Below are 27,704 nucleotides of genomic sequence, written 5' to 3'. Positions count from 1 at the left end.
AAAACATAAATTGACTCTGCCATTCAGACTCCCATGTTCTCCAGTCTACACAGCAAAGTCTAAGTTCAATTACACCAATACTGATGTCAAATTTCAAAAAACGAGAGCACCCTCCATTTCTGCTAGTGCCAAGTATATTGTTCCAGGTGCACAGAAGTATCTTAAAAAGTCTTAGTAAATCTCATTCTACAATAAGTAATTACTCAAGAAGGTCTCTCTGGACCAGAGTATACTAAGCCAGTGTTTGCTTTCCATTGCAGGCGAAGAAGTTTGTGGTCTTTCATGGAGCTTCCGTTTACCAACCTGGAAATGACATTCATTTTATTGGCTTTTGTTATCTTTTCCTTCTTTACTCTGGCTTCCATCTACACGAACCCGGATGAGAGGAATGAAGGTAAACAGAGAGAGCTCTTCATAATAGTCCCCGTTTCCTTTCCCCACCCAACCATCTTTCTCTATGGTTTGATTTGGTTTAGTTTCTATTCTGTATGTGAGAATGAGTTTGTTTTGAGGTGTGTGGTGTGTGTGTATATGAGAGAGGAGAGAGAGAGAGAGAGAGAGGGTTTTATTAAATAGCCTGAAATATCTACTGTGGCATTTTACCATTATTTATTAAGAAAGGTTTGGAAATGGAAACGATTATTCACATGACTTTTAATCCCAGAATTTTGCACACCATCCTCCCATCCCTGCCCCTCATCCCTGTCCCCCATCAGAAACTTAAAATGTGCAAAAAGCACAATATCTTTCAAAGTCGTTAAAGGTAATTTTCACAGGCTAAATGCAAGTCCTCGAGAAACAAATTCCATTATCGTATACATATATGGTGTGTGTGGGTGTGCGTTTTTGTTCAACTACAAATGGGAAGGAAAATAATTAAAGGGTTTTTCCTAATGAGCTCTTGACAAAGCCCAAACTTTCAAAAAAAATGTAGAAGCGTTTAAAAAACTCAACACCACATGTTTGCTCATTGCCAATAATGACAATTATTAGCAATAATATGTAATTCAAATGGCAGTTCTTGGTATTTCACTGTAGTTCAGGTCCTACCAAATTTCACATAAAATTAATGGTGACTGACCATTTTTGAGGGCAAAAATTTTATATATATATATGGCATATGCCAAGGAAATTATATATATTTGTAGAGAATAAGATAAAATCATAAAAAGAAAACTGTGTTTCCTAAAATTGTGATACCTCTCCATCAATTATTGGCTGTGAAAGAAGTGCTCTCTGTAAAAGACAATATTATTCTCTGTCTTATAAACATACTGCACTTACAGAAGTAGAAAACAAGAAGCCACAGTAAATAGACATTCCAATTCGTGCTGACATGAAGATTGGGAAGCATAACTGGAGTCCACAAGGTCTTTTTCATGCTCCATATTGTTTTAGTTTAAAATGGGTTTGGCTGAAAGAAAGAGTAAGACCAAAACTGCCGTTACTTTAACTAGATAATAATGTCTTTCTCTCACACATAAAGGAAGCCTGGGGGTAGTAAGTTCCCGCCTGACACGACTCCCTGGTGTCCTGGACCCAGGCCACACTGTCCTGGTTCCCTCCCATCTCCTATGGCGGCTCCCATGTCCGGCTGGCCCATCTTCCACTATCATCTATGCAGGCCAGTCAGCAAGAAGAAGCAAGAGGCACACCTCTGTCTTTTAAGAGAGCTCCCAGAATCTGCACTTACCACTTCCCTTTGGCCAGAACTTAGTCCATGGACATACCCAAAGGAAAGCTGGGAAATGTAATAGCTATTCTGGAAGGCATGTGCGGAGCAAAAACTTGGGGTTTTGTTCCTAAAGGAAGAGGGGTACAACCAGCAGTGTCTGCCAGACACGTAGACTCCTAACCATGCATTCACTACGGGGCTGGTAGTCATTAAATCGGGGAATATTTGAGCTAGAAGGAATGTTAAGAGAGCATCTAATTTACTGATGCTTAACCAGAAATGAATATCAGAAAGGCACCTCATGCTTGGGGCCCATCACAAACCCAGCAAATACGCATTTCTGGGTGTCCCACCTGGCCACGTGTCTTTAAACAAGACCCCCTACCCCCCATTTTTCTAGCTTTCTTCTCTGGTTAAGAAGCATTGACCAACTATTCATATTTCAGATGTGACAACAGAGACCCACAAATGTTTAGTGAGTTTCTCAGGTGCTCAGTTAATTAGCAGAAGAGCCAAAACTAGAGCACAGACTCCCAGTTCCAAGTTCCTGCCCCCTCTCTACACCCCCGTGACTCCCCAGTTATAACCCATGGACACGGAGAGCCAGAACACTGGGCCAGTCATAGAAATTTACCTTTCCTTTACACTTCTGTATTCCGTTTTTCACAAGTTCCTTTTTCTTCAGCTCTACTTCTCCTATATCTGAGGTTTACTTTCCAAGCTAAAGCAATTCCTCCATTTGAATACTGTTAACTAACAGAACTAGAACCAGCTGCCCAAGAATTCTCATCGAAGAACAGCCTTGCTTCCCTTCGTGACCACCAGGTCGGTGCCAAGCACAATTTTGCATGAAAGTACAAAATGTATACACTTTCCTAAATGTGATAAGACCCAGCAGTAAAATCTACCTTCATTAAAATTGCAGGACTATTTTAATATCCTTTCTGGCACAAGCAGAGAATTGCAGAAGCCACAAAAATAAACTTAAGAGAGGCAGATTTAATTTCACGTGTTTATTTAAAATCTAATAGACTCAGCTATGGGTAATGGAGAATCTAAATCTGAATGGGACTCAGCTCCTATGTCAGGGAGCTAGCTGATAGTATCGTGGAGGATTCAGTTGTATAACCAGAGCAGACCCAGTGAATGGGCTACCAGAGTTTTTAACTAAGGAGGATGGGGTCAGAACGGAAGCTCTTCCTCAGGGGTATTGCGGTGGGCTGCACGGAAGAGGTGGCCACCCTGATGCAGGTGATATTGACAGAGTAGGGTGGGTGGGGTGCATTCCAACTAAGAAAACGGCTTAAGGAAAATTACCTGACCGAAAAAAATGAAATGTATAAGATGAAAAATCAACTATAGTTTGGACCTTAAGTCCAACAAGGAATTGAACAGAACTGATCATTGGCCAGAATCTTCTCAAGTCCTTCAGAGGTCAAAAGATGAACAAGGCATTTTAGCAGGGAGGCTCTTAAACATAAGAGATGGGTGCCTCTGACCTCAGCCTCCCACGTGAGAGCCAAGGCTCTCGAGCTCTAACTTGCACATAAGACACCTAGAGATTTTATGAAAAAGTAGACTACTGTTCAGTACGTCTGGGTGGGACCTGAGATTCTGCATTTCTAACAAGCTTCCAGGTGATGACCATGGTCTAGAAGACTAGCCCAGCCACAGATGTGACAGTTGCAGGCCCCAGGGGGCCAAGCTCATCTGTGTGCAGCAGGGGAGGCGGGAGCTTGGCTACATGGTTGGGCGCCCATGTTCCGTCCTGTAAGCAAGGCCCCACAGGGCACAGGGCAGACCCAGAGCTGGAGGGCAGGGCCTCAGCCTCCAGCGCAGTCTTGCCTCAGGTCCTAACGTGTCAGGAGTGGGTGGATTAAGGTTTAAGAAAATGTTTTATATGTTTAGAAGAGTTGAAAGTCATTGAGAGTTATTCTTAGTTTTTTAGGAAAAAAATCGTATTTAATTAGATTAATTAATTAATTAATCATTTTAAACTGAAGTATAGATTTACAATGTTGTGTTAGTTTTAGGTGTACAGCACAGTGATTCATATATATATATTCTTCTTCAGATTCTCTTCCATTATAGGTTATTACAAAATATTGAGTACAGTTCCCTGTGCTATACAGTAGGTCCTTATTGGTTATGAGAGTCACTCTTGAAAAATCAGAATATTTTAGTATTGCAAGATTTCTGCAGCTCTTAATAGTTTGTAAATCCACTATCTCATTTGTAATTAACATTCTCAATTCTCTTACTCTGTGCCTTTTTATAAGGGAACAGTTAAGACAACTTTCTTTGTTAAAAGAGGGTGTAAGGTATGACAAAGCCCTGAGATATTTCAGAAAATTGTATTTATTGAGAAACTGACCAGGAACCCACATTTTGCCCTGTTACTGTAAGAAGTCTCCAGAGAAAGATTTTCAAAGACTGTCAGTTCAGTTCTTCTCACTGGAAGAAGTCCGGCCATTTTGATCCCTAACTGAATTTACATAGATCATCTACCTTTGACCTTTCAGAGGTACTTAAGAACATTGCTTTTGCTCTGGACCATATGATCGATTTTAAAATTTAAAGTTGAAACATAACATATAGTGCTTGTTTGCAAATATGAGTCCAAATTAGAACAGAAATCAGTCACTGCAGTAAAACATGTAGCCCAACAGAAATCTTGACGGCAGGAAGCTTCACCTACCACCACCGTGATCAAAAGCATGATCCCATGTGGACTTTCTTTTATTTATGTATTTATTTGGCTGTGTTGGGTCTTTGTTGCTGCACGCGGGCTTTCTCTAGTTGCGGCGAGCAGGGGCTGCTCTTCATTGCAGTGCGCGGGCTTCTCATTGTGGTGGCTTCTCTTGTTGCGGAGCACGGGCTCTAGGTGTATAGGCTTCAGTAGTTGTGGCGCACGGGCTTAGCTGCTCCATGGCATGTGGGATCTTCCCAAACGAGGGCTCAAACCCATGTCCCCTGCATCAGCAGGTGGATTCTTAACCACTGCGCCACCAGGGAAGCCCCCCTGTGGACTTTCTAATCACACCAACAGGTTCTAGAATTACGTGAGCACCCAGAATTAGTGATCCCAGGATCGTCTTTCTCTCCTTTGAGAGTCATAGGTGCTTACATCAGTGCCATATTGTCTATCATCAAATTAATAAAATATTTGTAACTTGATCATTACAGAATTAACTTAGATGGTGCCTCTCCAAAGAAGTTTTAAGAATCCACTCAACCTGAAAAAAATAATGGTTGTCTCATCTTCGTGACTTAAAAATTGAGAAAAATAAATGTTACATAATGGTAGTGGAACCAGAATGAAGTAGGGCTGCTTTTACCCAGCCCAGGACACTGTTTCCTGGAAGAACTGTCTCCCTGTCAGCATAAAAACAATGATGATAGAAATGTTTATTAGGTGTCTTCCATGTAAAAGACAAGATGCCAAGCACTTTAGATGTATTTAGATGTGTTTAATCTTAAAATAACCTTATGAGAGAGGTAATAATAACTTCACTGTTTACAAGTGAGGACATTGGAGCTCTAACCTTGACCTCAGGCCACTCAGCTAGCGAGTGAAGATCCCAAGTGAGGCTCTAGTTCACAGGATCCAGAACCTTGTGCACTTTGTCTCCAGATTCCCTTGAAAAAGTTATTTGCTCTTTTAAAAATGCATACACCTCTCCTTTTTCCTACAAAGAATTTAAATTGGCTAAAAATATATAACAAGATAAAACTAAACTTCCAATAAGTAGATAAAGAAATCCAGGCACAGGGAAAAATAAAAGTAGGAAAAATGGAAAGTGGGTAGTCTTGGTGAGGAGAAGGCTAGCATCTCGTTTCAGCAAAGAGTACAAACTGTGTTATTAAGATTCCTGCGTTCATGTCCTGGCTCTGCCATTGGTGACTGTGGGATTTAGGGAAAATTACACAAATTCTCAAAGCCTTCATTTTTCATGGACTAGGTATAATAATGACACCTGCCTCATAGAGTTGAAGTGAGAATTACATGAACTAAAGCACGAAAATGCAGAGGGGTGGCTGCTGTTGGAGATTTGTTGTGAAGTCTTCAACACTAGGAATTTAATAGAACAACGAGGTTCATCCTAAACTAAAGGAAAATATTGACTGCAGAACCCAGAAAATGTTTACTCAGTCAGTCCACACACTGAGTCAACATATTTCTTTTAAATATCCAGCAATACAACATATTCAATACCAATCAACTACAAGATGACATCACATGGAAAAGATAAAAACCTGATGTCACGGAACGGTAAGGACTCCATTAACAAATGAACATTTAATAGAGTTAGACTGCCTACCAAATGTAGAAGAGGATATACAGAAACTTCAAAAAGGAATAAAGTGAACATTAAAAGACTGAGACATCTCAGAAAATTGAAGAAGTCTTGAATATTTTTTGCAGATGGTATCTTCCATAAAATCGTGCTATGAAAATCACAAGTAAAGTGTGTTGTATGAAGCTATGGCTTCAAATCAATGCCTCATCCATTCTTTGTGCTAAAATTAGCTTACAGCTGCAATTATAAATTGCCTTTTATTAAATAAGTGATTCAGCAAATTTATTTCTATTATTTTAAATGTGATTTTCAAGGTAAATGTCCATTCAAATGACTTTTTCTGTCTTCTATTAAATTTTGCCCTGAAAGGAGATCCACATTAAATGATCACTTTCAGTATTAATTACTCTCAGATTAAAAAGAAGTTTCCTGTTACAGAATCATACACTCAGCAGCGTTAACCACCATCAATTATCATCCAAGAAATTAGCTGGATTCACGCTCTACCCATGTGTAGGAAGTGGGTGAGAAATTTGGTCCTGTGCTGTCTTTAAAGCCAGTCCAGAGGAGAAAACTGACAATGTTGAAGTTTACCTGAGCTCTTAGGTAGGAAATTCCCCAAGCTTTTGTTTTCCAAAATCCCCTCACTCTTGTGTTCCAGGAAATGGCTGACCGCAAAGACCAACCTTTCCCATACTATGTCAGAAAGACTCACTGGCCATTCTTTCTCGTGACCCCCAGAGACTCTTGAGGACCCCGTTGTTTACCTATGGCAGGGACAAACACAGACCTTTCCCCTTTTACCTGCACATGCTGGCAAAGACAGACAGCTCCTTGTTCTTTGTCTCACGGATGGCTTAGCTGAGATTAGAACTGTTTGTCCCCCCTGAAATTAACTAGACACAGAGATAAACTTTTCCTGCACAGCTAACTGATGGAGACTTCCCTTGATGAGAGAACAATGCATAGGGTAAAGCATCCCACCTGGGGCGTCTCCACTCCTCCCTGTGAGGCTAAGGAGAAACCAGCTGCTGAGGCTCCATGATCTCAGATCTGGGGCGCTCTCCCTATCGCAATAGACTGAATAAAATCAGTACCATTGCTTTCTCCGTTATTGTCTGTGTCAACGCACAATCTTCTTCCTTATAGGACAATCTGATATGTATATGATAAAAATAGAATACTATAGTTGCTAGTTGGAATACAACTATTTCTGGTATGGAAGAAAGAAACAAGAGCTCTCTAGTAAAGAATCTCACGAGCGACTCTACCTCGGTGATTTTGAACTTTTTTTTTTTTTTTTTTTTTTGAGGTACGCGGGCCTCTCACTGTTGTGGCCTCTCCCGTTGCGGAGCACAGGCTCCGGAGGCGCAGGCTCAGCGGCCATGGCTCACGGGCCCAGCCGCTCCGCGGCATGTGGGATCCTCCCGGACCAGGGCACGAACCCGTGTCCCCTGCATCGGCAGGCGGACTCTCAACCACTGCGCCACTAGGGAAGCCCGGTTTTGAGCTTTTTTGGCTGAAATCCACTTCCAGATTCCCTACCCACCCACTTACCCACATGTGCAAAAGTGAAAGTTTCATAAAAATATACTTAGCCTCACTACAGGCAATATATTTTAATACTTTGTAGTCTATTCTATTTTTCTTTTTTTTTAATGCTGATGGCAATCCACCTAACAGACTATGTGACCTATTAAATTCCAATTAAGTTCTATCATATTCCATTAAATTCTAATCATTTCTCAATTCTAACTTCAGGCAATAGCATCAAGTTTAGCAGGGAAGACCATTTTCACAAGCTACATGTCAATCTCCCAGGCAGAAACCTTCGCTCACTTACCATTGCCTAGAGCATACAGTAAAAATTCCCAAGGCTCTTCGTATTCTTCCAAGTGGGAGGTTTCCACTTACCTACTAATAATGTCCTCCTCCTTCTCTTCTACCGGAATCTTATTCTTCAAGCCTAAATTCCTTTCCTTTCTTCTGTATTCACTGTAACCCCAAATGAGCTCTCTTCCTGGGGAATTTCATAGCACATCGTTTATGTATCATTAATATAGCGCTTATCTTTATCACCTTGTATCTCCCTAGCCTGGCCCTGAGAACTGTTCCCCAGTCCCTGGATCACGTGGCCAAGCAAGATGAATCCGCTCTCGTGTATATGTGAGGCAGGCTTTGCCCTGCAGGGAGTAATGCCACATGCCCATCCTTTCCCCTTCTGTGACACCCAGCATAAGTAGATTAAAACTCAGAGCTAGTTCTGATTCTCTGTGGAGAGATTTCAGTGTCTAAAAGGTGAAAACCATTAAACCAAGCCTGTGGTGCCTGGAAAAATTCATTATGTTTGCGTGTATAGGAAACGCAAGTACAAAATAATGAGAGAGATTTCCGTAATTTGTTTCTGAAATTGGTTGGCTATTCAGAAAAAATATTTTTATTTCATGTTATTTACAAAAAGACACTACTAGGCATAGAATGAGAATAAAAAATCAACCAATCTCCAGTCTTGCCCTTAAACTTTAGAGACTTCCAGGAGAGATGAAATAGGTAGAGAAAAGTAAAAAATAGTAATTCTTGTTCACATCAAAATAAAATTCTTTATTTCTATATGGATTTTTCATAGAAAAAAAAAATAAGATAGTAAACCACCAAAAGCATGTTTTAAAGAGAGTAAGAAAAGCCACTTTGTGTGTCCCTTGGAATATCGGCTCCATAAGGCAGAGGTTGGGTCTGTCTTAGTCACTGCTTCATTCCAGCACTTACAACACTGCCTGGGACATAGGTGGTTCTCAATAATTCATGACTGAATGAATTAATAAATACCTACAGGTGATTTCTTTAGACGGGCTCAACTTGAGTACCAAATATTATTAGCATAATACATCATCTTTCTGACTCATTCTCTAGCTTTTCCTACTGCTACTACTGATAGCTCATATTATTTTATGTCTAGTCATCATTTAATCCTCATATTAAACTTATGAAGTAGATATTTCTATGGTACTCTATCTAAAATCCCCAAAGAATACCACTCAGAATGTTGTTTGTAAGCAGGGTCCTGTCCCATGAACTGGTGTATCCACAGAGCTGCCATGATGAAGCTGGTCTGTGTACAGAGACAGCCTCTGAAATATTTATAAACCTCCTTCTTGAGAACTCAGTGATAACGCAGCACAGATGACCTCAGAAAACACAACTCAATAGAGAGAGGCTCTCCGAGCGCTTGATGTACGTTGGATCACCCTTCTGTAATGTTCAGGTTTGATATATCCACGAATGGAAAATACATTTTAACCTCAGTCAAATAAAACATAACTAGGAGGGGTATGTCTGCCGGACAGAAGAAATTATTAATGCACGCCAAAGTCAGGTATGAAGCGTTTGTGGATTTCCACGTTGTGTATCACCCAGACAACGGCTTCCTTTTATCTCCTTGAATTATGAAGCATAATTTTCCACCCATTTTATCACCCCTTAGTTTTCAAATTGAACACTGTGAAGCTGGGGCATAAGTTTAGAGGAGCTAAGTGTGACGACCTCCTTATACCTTTAGAGAAGAGCACGGTGTGATGCAGCTATTTCCTGCCCGGATTATATTGTCCACCTGCGCCAGGCCCTGTCTTTGAAAGCTGTCTGCTCTAATGACCAATAGGAAGTGATAAAATGTAAGTGACCCATCAGGGAATGTTAAGGATATCCTGGGTAGGTAATGATCCTTCATCAAAGGTGTGTCCAGCCTCCTGACAAACAGGGGCTTCCAACCCCCCCCCCACTACTCCCTCCCCGTGCCAGACCCTGTGGGAGCTGCCAGGTGAGAGCCTTGGTGACTCCACCCGTGATACAGGGAGCCTGAGAGAGAGAAATTAAGCCCAAGGCTGGTGAGCCACACTCCTCATTAAGAAAAATTTTAAATTATGTTGAAACCCTTTAGTAAGATGCAAAAACTTTGTTAAGAATTCCTTCAGCTGTTTCAGGTGCTGTTATCCAGCTGTGTCAACGTGAGCTAAAAGCCCTATGATGGATCCTTCCCACCCTTACATCCAAAGAGACTGGATGGAGGGTCAGTAGAAAACAATGGTTAGAATCTACGTGTTAGAGAGGGATGGATGGACTCCTGTCCCTGCTACTCGTTCACAGTGTGACTTGAGCAAACTGCATAAATGCTTCAAGGCTCACTTCATCTATATAATAGTAATCGCCCACACAAGGCTGTTGTGAAAATTAAAATATGATGAAACATTTCAAACAAGCACTACCTCCTTATTTTAAGAATGAAATCGTAGCTGCTGCTTCCATTATTTTATTATTATGATGTTGTTGTCCTGACTGTTGTTTGGTTTGTGTCTGTAATCTGCTGTCTGTAGGGTGAACCTGTTCGTGACTCTGTAACTACCAGCCTGCTGCAGTTAGGGTGACTGCTGTCTGCTAGGTTGATGCTTTGCTGTTGTTAATAGAATACTCTTGGCATTTCTCCTATACATGCTGTCTATTTGCTCCACAGAAGCAGAATTATGTTGAAGTAAGACACTTTTCTATAGTGACTTATAAGCTATTCTGATTTTGTTCTCATTGTGGTTTTTTGTTTTGGAGATCTGTAGCAGACATGACCTTTCTTTTTTTTTTTTTTTTTTTTTGCGGTACGCGGGCCTCTCACTTTTGTGGCCTCTCCCGCTGCAGAGCACAGGCTCCGGACGCGCAGGCTCAGCGGCCGTGGCTCATGGGCCCAGCCGCTCCACGGCATGTGGGATCTTCCCGGACCGGGGCACGAACCCGCATCCCCTGCCTTGGCAGGCGGACTCTCAACCACTGTGCCACCAGGGAAGCCCCCCAGTACATTTTTGAATTCTAGAATTTAGGTGGCTGCGTCTGTAGAGGAACACTGAATAGATCAAAACAGCGTTCACAAAGAGCAGTGGTTACAGCCCAGTCACGGCTCCAGCCCAGTCAACTCTTACCCAGCCTATAAAGGCCTCCATAGTTATTCCCCTGGACAGCTGGACCCGTGTACGTCACTGTTGATCAGACACCTCGCTGCCCTGACCACAAGCTTTTCAGATACTCATGAGGCAAAATTCCTGCACATTGCAGTGAACACATAATCTTTTCGTACTGATCTGATGCTAAGAAACTCCTCTTTCTTTTTCACTTCATCCCACTTTGGCCATAGCATGCCGTCTCACAGAGAGCCCCATGCACCTAGATGTAGCAAAGGCAAAATTTTAGATGCTGATAGAATTCGCCAGTAGAGCTCTGAAGGGCAGACTACGGCACCCTTGTTATCCATCGTTAACTTAGATGTGGCAGTTTATAGACAAGGAATAGCTGAAGATATCTTACAAGGTACTCATGTCCACATGCATTTCCAGTACAGTGAGATGGACACTCAATAAATGCTTGTTTTAAAAAATAACAAGAACATTTAAGGCATCAGAAAACTGTCATGGAATTAGCCTACACAGACTTTTGAGAGGAGGTGGATTTGGGGCTGTTTCTTGGGGGAAGAAAAAACATATGGAAAATCATAAAGAGAGAATTCCGGAAACGTGTTTAAGCAGGGTGGTAAAGGCAGCACCATTTAAGCGCTAGAGGCAAAAAGATAGATGTGGAAATTCACAAGCAGTAAACAGCCTGACTTTGCCTGAGCAGGTAGGCTACACCAGAGGTACTTCTGAAGCTGCCCCAAAGCTAGAGGTAACATGATAAAGACAACTTTGGTTCTACAGCTGTATCATAAATGAGCACCAGGCTTCTGTCACGTGGCATGAGCTATAAGTGCAGAGTGTAAAGAGAGGAAACCATTCAGTCATTTTAAGCAGAGAAGGTAAGAAATCAAATTGGACAAGGATGTTTGTTGAAGCCCTGTTTACAGTGGTGAAAATGGAAACAAGCCAGACATCCACCAATACGGAAGTGACAAGTCATAGCAGGGGCACACAGGGGGATTACTATGCAGTGGCTGGGAAACCTCCACGTGCACTGTCGCTGAAAAGCCCACAATGCAGTAAGTGGAGCAGAACACTGCTGAACGGGATGAGATCTGGTTCGTGCTTTTAGGTTTACATAGGTATTTGTGTGTGTGTTTATAAGTATATATATATATATATATATATGTTTATCTGTAGGTATATACAGATAAATCAGTCTATTGACCGTATTGACAAGGACAGGAACACACAGAAACTGGCAAGAGTGGGTAACTCTGGACGGAGGAATTGGGAGGAGGGGCTTTACACCTTTCTGAACTGATTGACTGTTAACGATTTTCCTCCTAACATGTTCTAAATGCTTTCACAGTTCAGTACGCAAACATCTAGAGCTGTTTGGAGTTTACAAAGTACTCTCACATTTTTCACCGGACTCGCATAAACCTGTGACATTGGGTGGGGAGGCAGGAAGAGCCCTGTGTCCTTCCTTATGTAGGAAATGGAGACACGTGACTTCCTGAAGTTACACAGCCAGCCATATGGCGGCAGACCGTATGCCCTGACACAAGTGCAGTGACCTGTACACTCCCAGGTAAGCAGAAGTCTCCACCCAGAAAGCCCTGTGAACTGATGGTCACGCAGATAGGATCTCTGGCTCTCAGGCAGAAGATCCTTTCACCGTAATCCCCTGTAACTCTCTCCACACTGTGGTAGCTCCCCTTTTCCTTCTGAACAGACAAAATTTTCATTTATTCATTGAACAAACGTTTGCTGAGCATCTGCTATATACTAGACATTGACGGTGTGGTCCTGAATATGCCGTTCAATCATGAGTTTGACAAATATTCATTGAAAGTTTAGTCTGCGTTCACTAAACTAATGTTTGGTTTGGGCAGATGTTGACTCTTTCAATCAATGAAATTGCCGTCATAAAGCTTACGTACACAGTGTTGGGTGAATATCTAATCACTACCTATTTTGTTACAGCTATGATAAATGCTAGGGAGAAATACAAAGTGGCGAAGTGTGTATATAATACGGAAATTTGACTACACAGAGGAGAGCCAGAAAAACATCTCTGGACAAATGACATATAAGCTGAAGGTTGACGGAGTTTAGCGTAAGGCAAGGGGGGAGGAGGAAAGAGAGCCACATTCTGTCTCTGGGGTCACTGAATGGGCAGGCGGTTCAATGGAAAGGGACACAAAGAACTACCCGGACGTCTAGTGTGGTTTGATGACAGAGGGTCAGGCAGGGTGGCTGGGACAAAGGAGGTCAGGGCACTGGAGGCCAAGTTCAGGATCTCTGATTTCACCCCAGGAGCAAAGGGACGGCAGTTAATGATTTTAAACTGGGCGGGTAGGGGTGGGGGGACGTGATTAGGTACGCATTTTTAAGAGGTAGCCTGGCAAGAAGTAGCCTGGGCAAGGAAGGGTCACTGGAAGCGTTTCCGCTCAGCACCACTGGGACTTTGAAAGAAATGTCGTTGAAAAATAGAAATGAAAAAGAATAATTTCAAAAACCGTGAAATCCGATGAGCATAAAGTGAATAGATTTCTCATCTTAGAACAAATTGCTCTGCCGGTTTCATGGATCTGCCAATCGAGAAGGGTTGATTTGAAGATATCTGTTTGTAAAGGAAAATCACCCCACAATTATTCCACGCTAATCAAACAGCACCGAGTACAATACATTTATCATTTAAGAAAATGCCTGCATTTTTTTCTAGACCTGGCTCACAAATGAGAGTCAACAAGTAGCCAGAAGATGTGATCCTTACAGCATCGGAAGCAGTGAGGCAACAACAGAGTATGGAGCGTGCAGATTCTACCCATGTACTTTGACTTGATACAAGGTTCTTCCCCTTTGTACACAAGTTGAGTTGTCTGTAAAATAACGCATTTGCAAGCATTGATGATATCTATAGAGCAAATAACATAATTTTGAGTGCTTACTTCATGCCAAGCCCTTGACATGTTTAGTCCTTGTTCGAGACTCATGACCACGTTGTAAAAACGGATCATCATCTCTGCTTGAGAGACGAGGACAGGAAACTCCCAGGAGCAACGTGCCCAGGGCCCCAGCTGGGAAGAGGCAGGGTCTTGGTCTGGTGCATGACTGCAGTTCGCGTTGTTAATCAGCACGGGGCATGCAGACATGCGTGTGGAAGGTGGGATTCATTCAGAACCAGCTGTGAGGTTGAGGGCAGCACAGCTAGCTCTGTGAGGGCGAGTTGCCAAATTAACCCTTACACCTCAATTCCATGAGCAAAGACCATCCGCCACTGTTTACTCTGAGCTTTCTGTGAATAAAAAGTAGCCTCCCACCCCGAGAAAATGTAAAAATATCAATAGTATTGAGAATGGATGGTACCAATGGGAAACCAGAGTACCAACTATATCATTTTCAACTGAGGGCTTCTTGACTCCCTTAAAGCCTTGTTCGCAATGACCTAAGTTTGAAAATAAGTTACCGAAATTGGAATGTAGATTAAATGTCTTTTGGTCCCAGGGAAGTTGAGCATTAGGATAACAGTGGGCTCTTAAAGAATGTCAGTGAGGACAGTGTGGGCTCATTTCCGATTCTCTAGGAATTCGAGTTGGGTTGGTGTTTTGGTCACCCCAGGTTCACTCGTGCTGTGTGGCTGAACTACTGGCTGTGCTGAACTAATATCACATCGTGATACTGCGGGTGCCGAAGGCCACAGGCACCTAGGTTTCCAGTTAAATTGTTGGGAGTAAAATGCCAGAATGTGTGGGTCCCGAACTGGACTCCTCTACGTTCACTTCATAAAAGTGAGGAAAGCCCCTATTAGCAAGAGACCACTGGAGATTGCTGGCCAGTCTGTAGAGTCACTGTTTTTACACATAGTGGTATTTCCTGCAATTTTTATGTTCCCACTGGACACCATGAACCTTGTGCTCTTACGATTCATATCCCAGGTTAAGAATGCATGGCCGCTGCGGGACTGGGGTCACCCTCTCTGTTCCTTCCACCTGGAAGCCAGGAGCCTGATGGGATGATTCAGGGCTACAGCTGCTTATTGCTGAGGGCAAATTTCAAGTTCGTTGTAAATGAAATCATAGCATCCTCTTTGCATCGATACTCCTGTCACAACTAATTGAGGGAAATAGGGGGATCAATTTAATATTTGATCAAAGGGATATTTTAAAAGAAGGAAAACATGCAAGAAAGCATTTAATAATCAGTTGTTAGAGGTGAGAATAAGAGCAGATTTTGAGAGCAGGTAGCGAATTGTTTCCTCTGATTTCTTAGGAGTACTTTCAGCAGCCAGCCAGCAGAGGGAAATGTTTTACAAACACTTGTATCCAAGAAAGCAGTCTTGCTGTGTTGCACTCAGGTGTTGCTTCTGTGGAATTCACTTTGTCCCTTCCCAGTGAACTCTGAGGAAGGTGTCCATGCAGATAGATAATCCCTTAGTTATACGTAAAAAGGGGATGGCTTCTGCCTTCTCCTGGGCCAGGCACGTCCTGCGAAGACCTGGTTGATCAGCACATCCTAATGTTGCAAAACTGGTCTCTCTTACAACAGACGCTGTAAAAGGACCAGCAGCTCTACAGTGAGTGAAGGTCCACAGGCATTAATAACCTTGTGCTAATTATTCAACACCTCATTTACATAATACTACTTTTGTAATCTCAGAATATGTGCATTAGATTATAAAATTCGAAAAATTAACCAAAACAGACAAACCGAAAGCCACAGTGAGATACCATTAAACACCTAGTAAAATGACTAAATTCAAACACACAAGAAAAATACCAAACAGTGCCAAAGATGCAGAACACCTGGACGTTCGCATGTTGCTGGGGGGAATGCAAACTAAACTGGTGTAGACACTCTGGAAGACCGTGTGGGATTTCTTATAAAGTTAAACACACACTTACATACGACCAAGCAATCCTACCCCTAGTACTTTTGTTCACTCAAAAACTTCCGTAACTGCATAACTGGGAGCAACCAAACTGTCCTTTAACAGGTAAATAGATAAAGACTATAACACATTCACACAGTGGAATATTGCTCAGCAATAAAAAACAAGGGACTACTTATTGATATACGCAACAATAGGAATGAATCTTAAATGCGTTACGCTAAGTTAGCGTTGCCCAGCCTTGGCACCACTGACGTTTTGGACCAGAGACTTCTTTGTAGTGGGTGCGGACCCTGTGTTCTAGGACATTTCACAACATCCCTGGCCTCTACCCGCTAGAGCGTGTAGCCCTCCCCACCGACTCCTCCCAGGTTTTACTACCAAATATGTCTTCAAATATGCCAAATATCATCTGTGGGAGGCAAAATTGTTCTCAGTTGAGAACTACTGTGCTAAAGTGAAAAGAGCTGCATTTAAAATGTTGCACACTGTATGATTCCATTTACATGACATTTCGGAAAAGAAAGCCATAGGGACAGAAAACTGTAGAACAGTGGTTGTCAACATGAATGGTGGGAGGAAGTTTTGCCTGCACGGAACAGCACAGGGAAGTTTTGGAGTGAGGGTCTTGTTCTGTATCCTGATTGTGGTGATGATTTTGCCTTTTCATTTGTCAAAACTCTTGGAACTACCTAGCAAAAAAAGTGAATTGTACTCTGTGTAAATTAAAAAATAAATTTTAAAAAGCATACAAAACATCACCTTATCTCTAAAGCATATAAAATAAATACCATAGTTGAGATATGTAAACTTTAAAAGAATAATGTTTAACTTAGCATTGAATGCCAGAGTTTGGAATTTTCATGTCAAATATCAAAACACTTAATACACAAATGCCAATATAGCATATAAACAGTACTGCAAAGTTTAACTAAAGTTCTTTATCTATAAATAAGTGTGTCTATCTGTACATACAGGATAATTCTAAAAAACATTATAATCATTTGCTTATAGTAATCATTTAAATAAAATGAATTTATTGTCTATTTTGAATTAATTTCTGAATGAAAACTACCAATATAGAAAAGTGTATTCTTCAGATTTTTATAGAAAAAGATTGAAAGTAATTAATTTCTCATCTGTACAGGCAAATGTTTTCACTTCACTTGAATGCATTTCTGTATAGCTACTTATACAGAAAAACCTTAGAAAATGTTAACTAGAGAAGCAGTTTTCTTTATGATGTACATTTTTATAACATTTCTATTGGAGTATAATTGCTTTACAATGGTGTGTTAGTTTCTGCTTTATAACAAAGTGAATCAGTTATACATATACATATGTTCCCATATCTCTTCCTTCCTGCATCTCCCTCCCTCCCACCCTCCCTATCCCACCCCTCTAGGTGGTCACAAAGCACTGAGCTGATCTCCCTGTGCTGTGCAGCTGCTTCCCACTAGCTATCTATATTACATTTGGTAGTGTATATATGTCCATGCCACTCTCTCACTTTGTCCCAGCTTACCATTCCCACTCCCCACGTCCCCAAGTCTATTCTCTAGTAGGTCTGCCTCTTTATTCCCGTCTTGCCCCAAGGTTCTTCATGACCATTTTTTTTTTTTTTAGATTCCATATATATGTGTTAGCATACGGTATTTGTTTTTCTCTTTCTGACTTACTTCACTCTGTATGACAGACTCTACATCCATCCACCTCACTACAAATAACTCAATTTCGTTTCTTTTTATGGCTGAGTAATATTCTATTGTATATATGTGCCACATCGTCTTTATCCATTCATCTGTCCATGGACACTTAGGTTGCTTTGATGTCCTGGCTATTGTAAATAGAGCTGCAATGAACATTGTGGTACATGACTCCTTTTGAATTATGGTTTTCTCAGGGTATATGCCAAGTAGTGGGATTGCTGGGTCGTATGGTAGTTCTATTTTTAGTTTTTTAAGAAACCTCCATACTGTTCTCCATAGTGGCTGTATCAATTTACATTCCTACCAACAGTGTATGAGGGTTCCCTTTTCTCCACACCCTCTCCAGCATTTATTGTTTGTAGATTTTTTGATGATGGCCATTCTGACCGGTGTGAGATGATATCACATTGTAGTTTTGATTTGCATTTCTCTAATGATTAATGATGTTGAGCATTCTTTCATGTGTTTGTTGGCAATCTGTATAACTTCGTTGGAGAAATGTCTGTTTAGGTCTTCTGCCCATTTTTGGATTGGGTTGTTTGATTTTTGATATTGAGCTGCATGAGCTGCTTGTAAATTTTGGAGATTAATCCTTTGTCAGTTGCTTCATTTGCAAATATTTTTCTTCCATTCTGAGGCTTGTCTTTTTGAATGACATACAGTTTTTATTGAGGTATAATTGACATATAACGTTATATTAGTTTCAGGTATACAACATAATGATTCACTATTTGTACACATTGCGAAATGATCACCATGAAAAGTTTAATAATATCTGTCACCATTCATAGTTAGAAAAAAATTTTTTTGTTGTGGTGAGGACTTTTAAGATCTACTCTCTTAGCAACTTAACATTTGTTAAATTAACTAGCGAGATATTGCTTTAGGAACTTAGAAATGACAAGGATTCCAGACACGATTTCCCCTGACCAGAGTAAAAAAAATTCTACTGCTCACACACCGCTTGCTGAAAATCAAACCAAGAATGGTGGCCCCAAAAATAAAAATTAGAAGTAGAGCTAAGTAAGAAGAAAGTTGGGGACAGAGGCCCAGCTGGGAGATGAGACACATAGTGTGGGAGCTGAAAGGGCACATCAATTCTTCCTCACCACTCCCTGGAGAGATGTAAAATACATGATTAGAGGACAAAGACATTCCAGGCTTGACTCCCAGTACTGCCTTTGAGTTATAGACTAACGACAGCAGCCTGGCTGCCACTCTGCTTGAACTCTGAAATAAACAACCATTGAATTTGCGGTTGGTAAATCTGTTAGATGCCATTGGTTCCCGATATTCGAAAATGCCACAAATACAGAGAGCTTTCTAATGCAGAAAAGGATGTTTGGTGGGTATGAGAAAACTTTCAAAAGATGGCAAAATAACCAAACAGGTGGGATTAGCTATACCATAATAAATTTCATAAGAATGAAAATCCAGCACTAAACCAATAAATTGAAGGATACGATTTGTTGACTCCTGTTTAAGAGAGAACAAAAGATTTTAGGAGAAATAAAATCCACAAACAGTTTACTTTCTCAGGGGTTGAGATGCAAATAAGAATAGCCTAGTTTGGACATCTTGCATCTTATGTACACACCTGGGGATTAAAACAAGAAACAGCATGGGGCCATTTCATCAAAGGGATGCGCCACACAGCTGGGCTCATTCAGCTGATTTTATAGAGTACGGTGGGCACCTCTGGACAAAAAGGTCTTTGCTATTATCAGCTGCTCCTCAGGGTTTGTTTGCTTGTTTGTTTGTTTTGGGGGGAGCTCTTCTTTTTTTTTTTTTTTTAATTCCCTGAATTGTACTGATAGTCTTATAACATTTAGTAAAAGAAGAAAAGACTTTTTTCAGGACAGAAGCATTGAAAAATCACTCCAAAATGGGTTTCGTTAGCTGTCTTGGCTGTTTTACACTGCTTTACTTCTCAAAAACTGCATTAACTGAGAGTTAGGGTCCATAATCAAACATCTGTAGGCCTCAGTCTCCAACTCTGTAAAATGGAGGTAACACCACTTAACCACTTCGCTTCCCTGGTGGCGCAGTGGTTAAGAATCCACCTGCCAATGCAGGGGACACAGGTTCGAGCCCTGGTGTAGGAAGATCCCACATGCCACGGAGCAACTAAGCCTGTGCGCCACAACTACTGAGCCTGAGCTCTAGAGCCCGCGAGCCACAACTACTGAGCCCGCGACCCACAACTACTGAAGCCCACTCACCTAGAGCCCGTGCACCGCAACAAGAGAAGTGATACAGTGAGGGTACAGTGAGATGATGCATTCAAGTGAACCCTGGAAACTGTCAAATACAAATCATATTCAAAGAATCATTTATCTAGGCACTAAGTAATATTTAGTTCATTAATGAGATACATTCTTGAGCTACAGATCTGCATATTTTACATAAGCTTGTTATATATGTTTCTTTAACATATGGAAACTTTCGTTTCAAGAATTATAAAAATCAGATACTTTCTCACAGTAGAAGCAGAATTTCATTTGGAAGAGATAATTAAAAGTCATGGTTACAGACAGATCCTCTCAGCTCCATAAGCTCTATCCAAACTACAATTTGTAGATAGTAAAAATGATGTAGTGTGAGGAATACTTGTTGTCCCGAAAGACCACATAAACTATGGTTTCCCATCTGAGATGGTCAAGAGACAAGCATTTTTTAAAAAGTATGTGTGTACAATAAATCAATATCAAATTTACATATAAAATTATAACTCTAAGGAAAAAATCAACTTTATGGATTAGGGAAAAGTAACAGAATTTATTTGTATGACCCAATTTCCCAGGAATTGAATCCTAGTTGAAGGACTTTTGCTCAGTAAACCAGCTCTAACCACCAGCAGTTACAGCCTTTGTGGCTCCAGTTTCAAGTAATAATTATATTACTTGAAATTATATATCCCTGGAGATACTGAAAAATCCCATTCAGGAGCTGCCTGGAAGCTACTCCCAGGGCCCAGCCTATGTTACAGGTGAGACCCTACATCACTGACATCTTCCTGGAAGTCTTGATAACTACACTTCCTTATGGGTAGTTAAAATTCTGTCACTCGGTAGTCAGAATTATTGCCAGAGACCGGAGGATTTAGAAATACAAAAAAAAAAAAAAAAAAAAGAGAGAGCGAGAAAGATTCATAATTGTTCATTTTTGAAAATATATTTTAGTTTATAAGTATATTTTCTGCTAGGATTCTAGGGCTTTCTTCCAGTATTCTTGAGTCAAAAACTGGTTATTTAGAAAACATTCTCACATTTCAGCTACTGAAGTTTTTCTTTTGTGCCTAAATGATAGAGACAAGCTTTTCTAGGTCAAGAATCCAACCCAACCCAAGTCAACAGCTGAATTGACTTTTGCCCAAAGTCAGTTGGGCAAAAGTCACTGCCCAACTGCCTTGTTTGAACACTCTGACCCACTAGGTTGGGTTAAGAGGCGTGGAGCCCACGTGGCTTCACCCAGATGTGCCTTTTAAAATATAAATGTGTATGTATAGGATGCAAAAATATATAAGAAAAAAGTTGTTGGATCTTAGATTAGCACACACAAACCAATAGGAATCATAGCTCAAACTTTGTTCTTGGAATCCCTAGTGAAACCATGAGGTTACAGTTGATACAAAATTCTTTGCATGAACTAAAGAACATTTTCCAGAAAATTTTGAGGACTGAAAATGAAGGGAAGAGAAATGAGAGTAAGTCCTACCCTCTGGGATAGGTGGTTATATATTAATAATGTTCAGTTTTCTTTGTTTACATCTCAGCTTTTTCATTGAATATTTCTTAAAACTACTTTTAACAAATAAGATATTGATTGGAATGAATGTTATTATTCCCTGGACAACATTAGGGGACATACTAAATGGTGTGTCAAGACTTTTATAACTATTATAAGGGGATGAGAGAAAGAAATGCATATTTTCCTGAGAATAAACAGTATTCATCTGATATTTTAACGTTCTTTCTTTCTCCCTTCCTTCTTTCCTTCCTTTATTCCTTTTTTTTCTTCCTTTCTCTCTTGTTTTCCTTTCTTTCTCTACATTTTTCTTTTGATTCTAAGTTAAAAATAAGCATCTGGGCCTTTTTTTAAAGCCAAAACTAGTGGATAAAGTCAGAGCTGACCAGTGTTCTCAGTGCTCTTTCTTCCTTGACATTGATTCTCAAACGTCATGAACTAGACTCGCTTTACTTGGATAATGGAAACACTAGATCTCTTAATCCTGACCTCCAAATTCATACCTCTTTAAAAAGTACGTTTTACATAAACATGCACATTCTCAGCTGCCCCAGAATATAGGTCTGTTTTTTATTTTATTTATTTATTTTTTTCCGGTACGTGGGCCTCTCACTGTTCTGGCCTCTCCCGTTGCGGAGCACGGGCTGCGGACGCGCAGGCTCAGCGGCCATGGCTCACGGACCCAGCCCTTCCGCGGCATGTGGGATCTTCCCGGACCGGGGCACGAATCCATGTCCCCTGCATTGACAGGCAGACTCTCAACCACTGCGCCACCAGGGAATCCCTATAGGTCTGTTTTTCATCCTGCTCTCTAGTCTCTTTATGACTTAAGTCAACCATTTAAGAGAAGGCCTTTGAACATAGCATCAGGCTCTGGTTTAGACACATCCTTGTGTTTTAGCATCCTTGGCAGAGTTATTTATGTGATATGTATGAGCTTGGGGCACGTGTCATGGGCAGTTTTTCAGACCTATAATACCATCCCCAGTCTAGGCGCCATGCTCAGCTCCTGTTCAATAGCTTTTAAAGACTCTCCCCCATCCTCAGTCTTGTACTGTTAGGAAGACTTGGGATTGTATAAATATTGTTCAGGTGTCTTTTCAACTCCTTGCTTTTCTTAGGCAGTAATACAAATATCACCAGTGGTCATTGAACCCACTGGTCCTGATTTGGGACAATTTTTTTTTTTTTTTTTGCGGTATGCGGGCCTCTCACTGTTGTGGCCTCTCCCATTGCGGAGCACAGGCTCCAGATGCGCAGGCTCAGCGGCCATGGTGCACGGGCCCAGCCGCTCCATGGCATGCGGGATCTTCCCGGACCGGGGCACAAACCCGTGTCCCCTGCATCGGCAGGCGGACTCTCAACCACTGCGCCACCAGGGAAGCCCGGGACAATTTTTTAATACTGTGTATACGTATCTTACAGAAAAGTCATTGAGAATGGAATATAATTGCTCTGTCTACCTGTTTAGGTTCACTAGAGCTGATTCTTCTGATAAGTAACACTGTTTACGAAGATAAACGTTGCCTCTCCCCAAATATCTTATATATACTCTTTGTTTTCCTATGTGGCAAATCTGTGGCAAATATTAGGATTTCCACCGTGTAAAAAGAGAAACAGTCACAGAAATTAGTGCCTTAGCAATAATACTGAAGGAAAAATATTTCAGATCGACTAACTTCCAGTGTCTAGTCTTAATCCATAAAATTCTTTTTCTTTCAAATATTAAGTCCATTTCTTGAGCTAAGTTAAGGAAACACATACAATATATTACATCCCTTTTTTTAACAGAAATTTGAAATCACTTTCAAATAGTATTCTGTGGCATTCTTATATTATATTTCAGTACAAAATTTACCATTTTAGAAGGTAAAATTGTTTGATTTTATGTCTTAACAGAAAATTTGGAGAGTTCTGAGGCATGCATGAAACTTGAGAATTAAGAAGCCACCAAAACAAAAAACCTGATTTGTGTGCAACGCTGAGGTTCTTGTGTGGAAAATTCTATTGACCTGGGGAAATAAAACATATCAAAAGAAACCATTCCTGGAATTTTTTTCCTGAAACACACAATAAGAATTGGAAAGTAATTTAATTATCATAAAGAGTTCCTCAGTCAGCTTCAGTTCCAGCCTCCCAAAGTCTGTGCATTCCCAGGATCTGCGGAGAGTTAAGTGGACGGTTCTGGAATGCAGAACCAGATCTGTCAGAGCACTGGCGCTAAGCGTGTTGACGGAGAACCAAAGGCAGTACGAGTCTGATAAATCCACTTAAGCAGAGACCTGGAGTCTCTCCTTTATATATACTGGCATTCCATAGGTAGTATTAAAAATTTGGTCAAATACCTATATGGGGGCTTCCCTGGTGGTGCAGTGGTTGAGAGTCCGCCTGCCGATGCAGGGGACACGGGTTTGCACCCCGGTCCGGGAAGATCCCACATGCTGCGGAGTAGCTGGGCCCGTGAGCCATGGCCGCTGAGCCTGCGCGTCCGGAGCCTGTGCTCCGCAACAGGAGAGGCCACAACAGTGAGAGGCCCGCGTACCGCAAAAAAAAAAAAAAAACCTATATGGATTAGATTAAGGAGTAACTTAATGATCTGAAACTTACATAAAAGTCATGTTGCCATTTAACATGAACTTTTTATATAATTGCACTTTCATTCATATCCACCAACTCTAAAAGAAACTCCATTGGGTAGAGGCATGATAGTCTCAGTGTATAATTGTTGGTAAGTTGACTTCTGGAGTCTCGCTCCTACCTATAAATTTAGGATTTATAACTAAAAGAGAGTGAAATGCAAATCAATTTTACCCCATAGCCATTACCAGATATGTAAGAGTTTAATTAAATCTTTATTAATCTGATGCTTTTTCACCACTGTGTTTGCATCACCACAGAGCATTTCTGCAACTCAGAGATAAGCAACGTGTGAAGATGGTTCTTATTCTTGAGAATAAGTTGTTTTTTCATCTTTTATTCTTCTCTGACAAAAACTGAAGTTAGTGTTTCTTTCCCAGGTTCCTTATTCTCTGTGCCCACTTCAGTATTTCCGTGATATGTCAGATCAGTCTAACTCTTTTATGCAGAATGTTCCTTCAGATGTTGCAAAGGGCTAGGAATCCAGGTCTGCTGAGAAGGGGACTCAAAACATTGAGACACTCATGCATTCATTTGGAGACCCCGTCAGCTTTCCTTTCTTTAGGGCATGCCCACTTCTCTCTCACAATAAATAAAAGGCAATCAGATAAGCATGAAACATAGTCCTTGGTAGGCTACATACAGCATCAGGATTCTTGCAGGCCCTTTTGCTAAGCAAAACCCTTGCTTTTAAAAATGTACATGAAACGCTATGATGACTAAAACACCTAAACAGGAAATTTGAGAAACTTACAAGCTAAGCAGTTTCTTTAACTGGTATCACTCACTTGAATGACACTGTATTTGAAAAATCTTTTTAACTGGATTTCCACTCGAGTATTAAAACAATTCTGAAAATTGAGTTATTTCCCTATGTTACAGATTTTGAAATTCCTATTAAAGTAATTCAATAAATTTCAACATATGAGTCACTTTAAGTGACTTCACTCAATATTCATGAAGTCTTATTGTTATAAATGAAGTAAATAAGAATCAGGTTTTACTCATTATTCACTAACCATAGTTTTTGACAAATGAAAAACAGAAAACCTCAAAGTGACTAAAATCTATTTTATGTAAAAACTAAAACAAAGTTTTACTTTATGGAATATACAGGAGTAGATCTTACTCAACCTTTAGAATATTTACAGTTAATATGTTTCACTCAAAACACTTTCAGAAAAAGTCTATTTTCACCTCTACATTCCATGTTGAAAAGGACACATAAGTATATATATATATATATATATATATATATATATATATATATATATATATATATATTTTTTTTTTTTTTTTTTGCGGTACGCGGGCCTCTCACTGTTGTGGCCTCTCCCGTTGTGGAGCACAGGCTCCGGACGCGCAGGCTCAGCGGCCATGGCTCATGGGCCCAGCCGTTCCGCGGCATGTGGGATCTTCCCGGACCAGGACACGAACCCGTGTCCCCCGCATCGGCAGGCAGACTCTCAACCACTGCGCCACCAGGGAAGCCCTATACCTTGCTTTTTTACGCTGAAGACTGTGGAAATATTTCCTGCCTAGGCTTCTACTTTATCTCTTTTGGTGACTGCATGGCATTATATCGTATAGTTATACTATTGTTTATTTAACTATTCTACTTATATTTACTGGCCTCTTTCATGCTCAGCGTCTCTACTTCAAAGCCTGACACTTGTTATTGATTTCAAACCCTCTTCTACGGGTCACCTTCCCTTCCAGGTTGTTGGCAACTCCACCTTTCCAGGGGCTCAAGGCACGTCTCTCTTTCCTCCATATCCACGTGGTCAGTAAAGCCTGTTGGCGCTAGCTTTAAAATAAAATATAGCCCAAATTTGGTCCCATCTTATGAAGCTCCCACTGCCACCACCTGGGTCCAAGCCACCATCATCTCTCACTGAGAGTTCAGCAGTAATTGATCACGTCCTTCCTCGGCTCAAAACCTCATCATGGATTCCTAGGTCATTCAGAGTAAAAGCCCACATCCCTACGATGGCCCACAGAGCCAAAAGTGTCCCCCACCCACCAGCCTTTGACCTCCAGTCCTATCTCTCTCCCCCAGAGCCCTCGGACTACACTGCCATCCTGGCTGTTTCCATAACACACAGGCTTGCTCCTGCCTCAGGGCTCTTCCACTGACCATTCTCTCTGCCTGGATCACTCTGACAGCTAATGTCCACAAGGCCCCATCCTTCAGCTTCCTCAAGTCTTTTCTCAATGTCACCTTCTCAGTAAGGTTTACCCTCACTACCACATTTATTTTCAGTGTTCTCACTTCACTACTACAGATCCTTTTGGCCGAGTTCTATTATTTTTTTATGTAGCACTTACCAATATAGCATACATTTTCTTATTATTTTTTATTGTTATTTTGTCTCTCTCTGTCTGCAAGAATGTGATCGTAGAGGGGATATGGGGAGAAGGAGGCAGGGATCCTTGTCAGTTTTATTTACTGATGTATCCGAGGTATCTAGAACAGAGCCTGAGGCATGGGGTGGTGGGGCACTCAGTAACTGCTGAATGAAGGAAGGAAGGAAGGAAGGAAGGAAGGAAGGAAGGAAGGAGTGATTAATGATGCTAATTCCCATCTGCCTTAAATAATAAACATGGACAGTACGAGTGATCAAGTTTGACAGAAGTAGAATTTCAAAGCCATAAGGTACTTTAAAGCTTTCCCAATACAATTCATTTAAAAATTTAGAAAACAGCACCAGAGAAATAAAACGATTTATCAGAGATCATACTGCTAGTTCATGGCAAAGAATAAAGAAAATCTAGATCTTTTGGTTTAGTGGTCTTCTCCAATTCTTCACTGGCTCTCTTAGCTATTCCCTAAGTATAGCCTAGACTTCTTGAGTCTCTGCAGGACAGTCATAATTATATCTAAATTGTATCTAACTTATTTCTCCCAAGAAATGTTAACTAATGTCTAAAGAAATGGTGTCTTGATAGTTCATACACTAGTTCCAAGGACCCCCCCCCCCCAATAATCTGAGACTGGCCACCAGACCAAATGACAATGACCCCCAGACTCATGGGTCAGAGCATAGTGGGCTCCCAGGATCTATCACCAATTGTCTTAAGCCCCCAGCCCGCTACAGCCTCCTCCGTCCCATAGATGATGTGTTTCTCACATGCAGTTAATTTAATTTAATTTTAAAAAATTTTATTAATTTTTTTATTGGGGTATAGTTGCTTTACAATGTTGTGTTAGTTTCTGCTGTACAATGAAGTGAACCAGCTATATGTATACATGTATCCCCTCCCTCTTGGACCTCCCTCCCACCCACTACCCCCCATCCCACCCATCTAGGTCACCCCAGAGCACCGAGCTGAGCTCCCTGTGCTATACAGCAGGTTCCCACTAGCTATCTGTGTTACGCATGGCAGCGCACATACATGCAGTTAATTTTCACATCAATCTAAATGCTCCTATAGCTGAGAGGCAATTCACGTCTTACAAAGGACATTATGAGCCTTTGTGGTGTTGAACGGAAACATCGCCTGGGAAGAAACGAGTGCTCAGGAAGTTCTTCTCAGCGGGCAGATTTCTGCTTTCTCTTTGCCTTGTCCTCTTTCCCTAGGTGCCATTCTTTTCCTTAGCCAACAGGAAAAGCCGTGTTAGTGAGTATCCAAGTCCTTTCATGACCAAAGTTAATTTCTGCTCTTCTAAATTGTTAATTCCCAATCCTTTTTTCTAAATTCTTTTTTATTATAGAGGAAGAACACCAAATGAAGGAAAAGAAAAAGAAAAGAAAAATGTCTGGAAAGAAGAAAAACTGCTCGGAGGAAGAGCACCAGATTGAAGCTATTTAG

At 40.9% G+C, this 27,704-nt stretch overlaps 1 protein-coding gene across 1 annotated transcript; it reads left to right on the top strand.

Annotated features, from left to right (window-relative positions):
• Nucleotides 1–282: 282 nt before the first annotated feature.
• On the top strand, nt 283–27,704 carry SMIM31 (small integral membrane protein 31; the record flags this gene model as incomplete). Its single annotated transcript, XM_082838177.1, has 2 exons — nt 283–394; nt 27,607–27,704. 2 exons carry the CDS (start codon nt 283–285, stop codon nt 27,702–27,704), a joined length of 210 nt encoding a protein of 69 aa, XP_082694303.1.

This window comes from Leucopleurus acutus, assembly GCF_964270905.1.
Source record: "Leucopleurus acutus genome assembly, chromosome: 4".
NCBI lineage: Eukaryota > Metazoa > Chordata > Mammalia > Artiodactyla > Delphinidae > Leucopleurus > Leucopleurus acutus.
The sequence above is the reverse complement of the archived record's forward strand: the minus strand, read 5'-3'. Positions and strand labels throughout refer to the sequence as shown.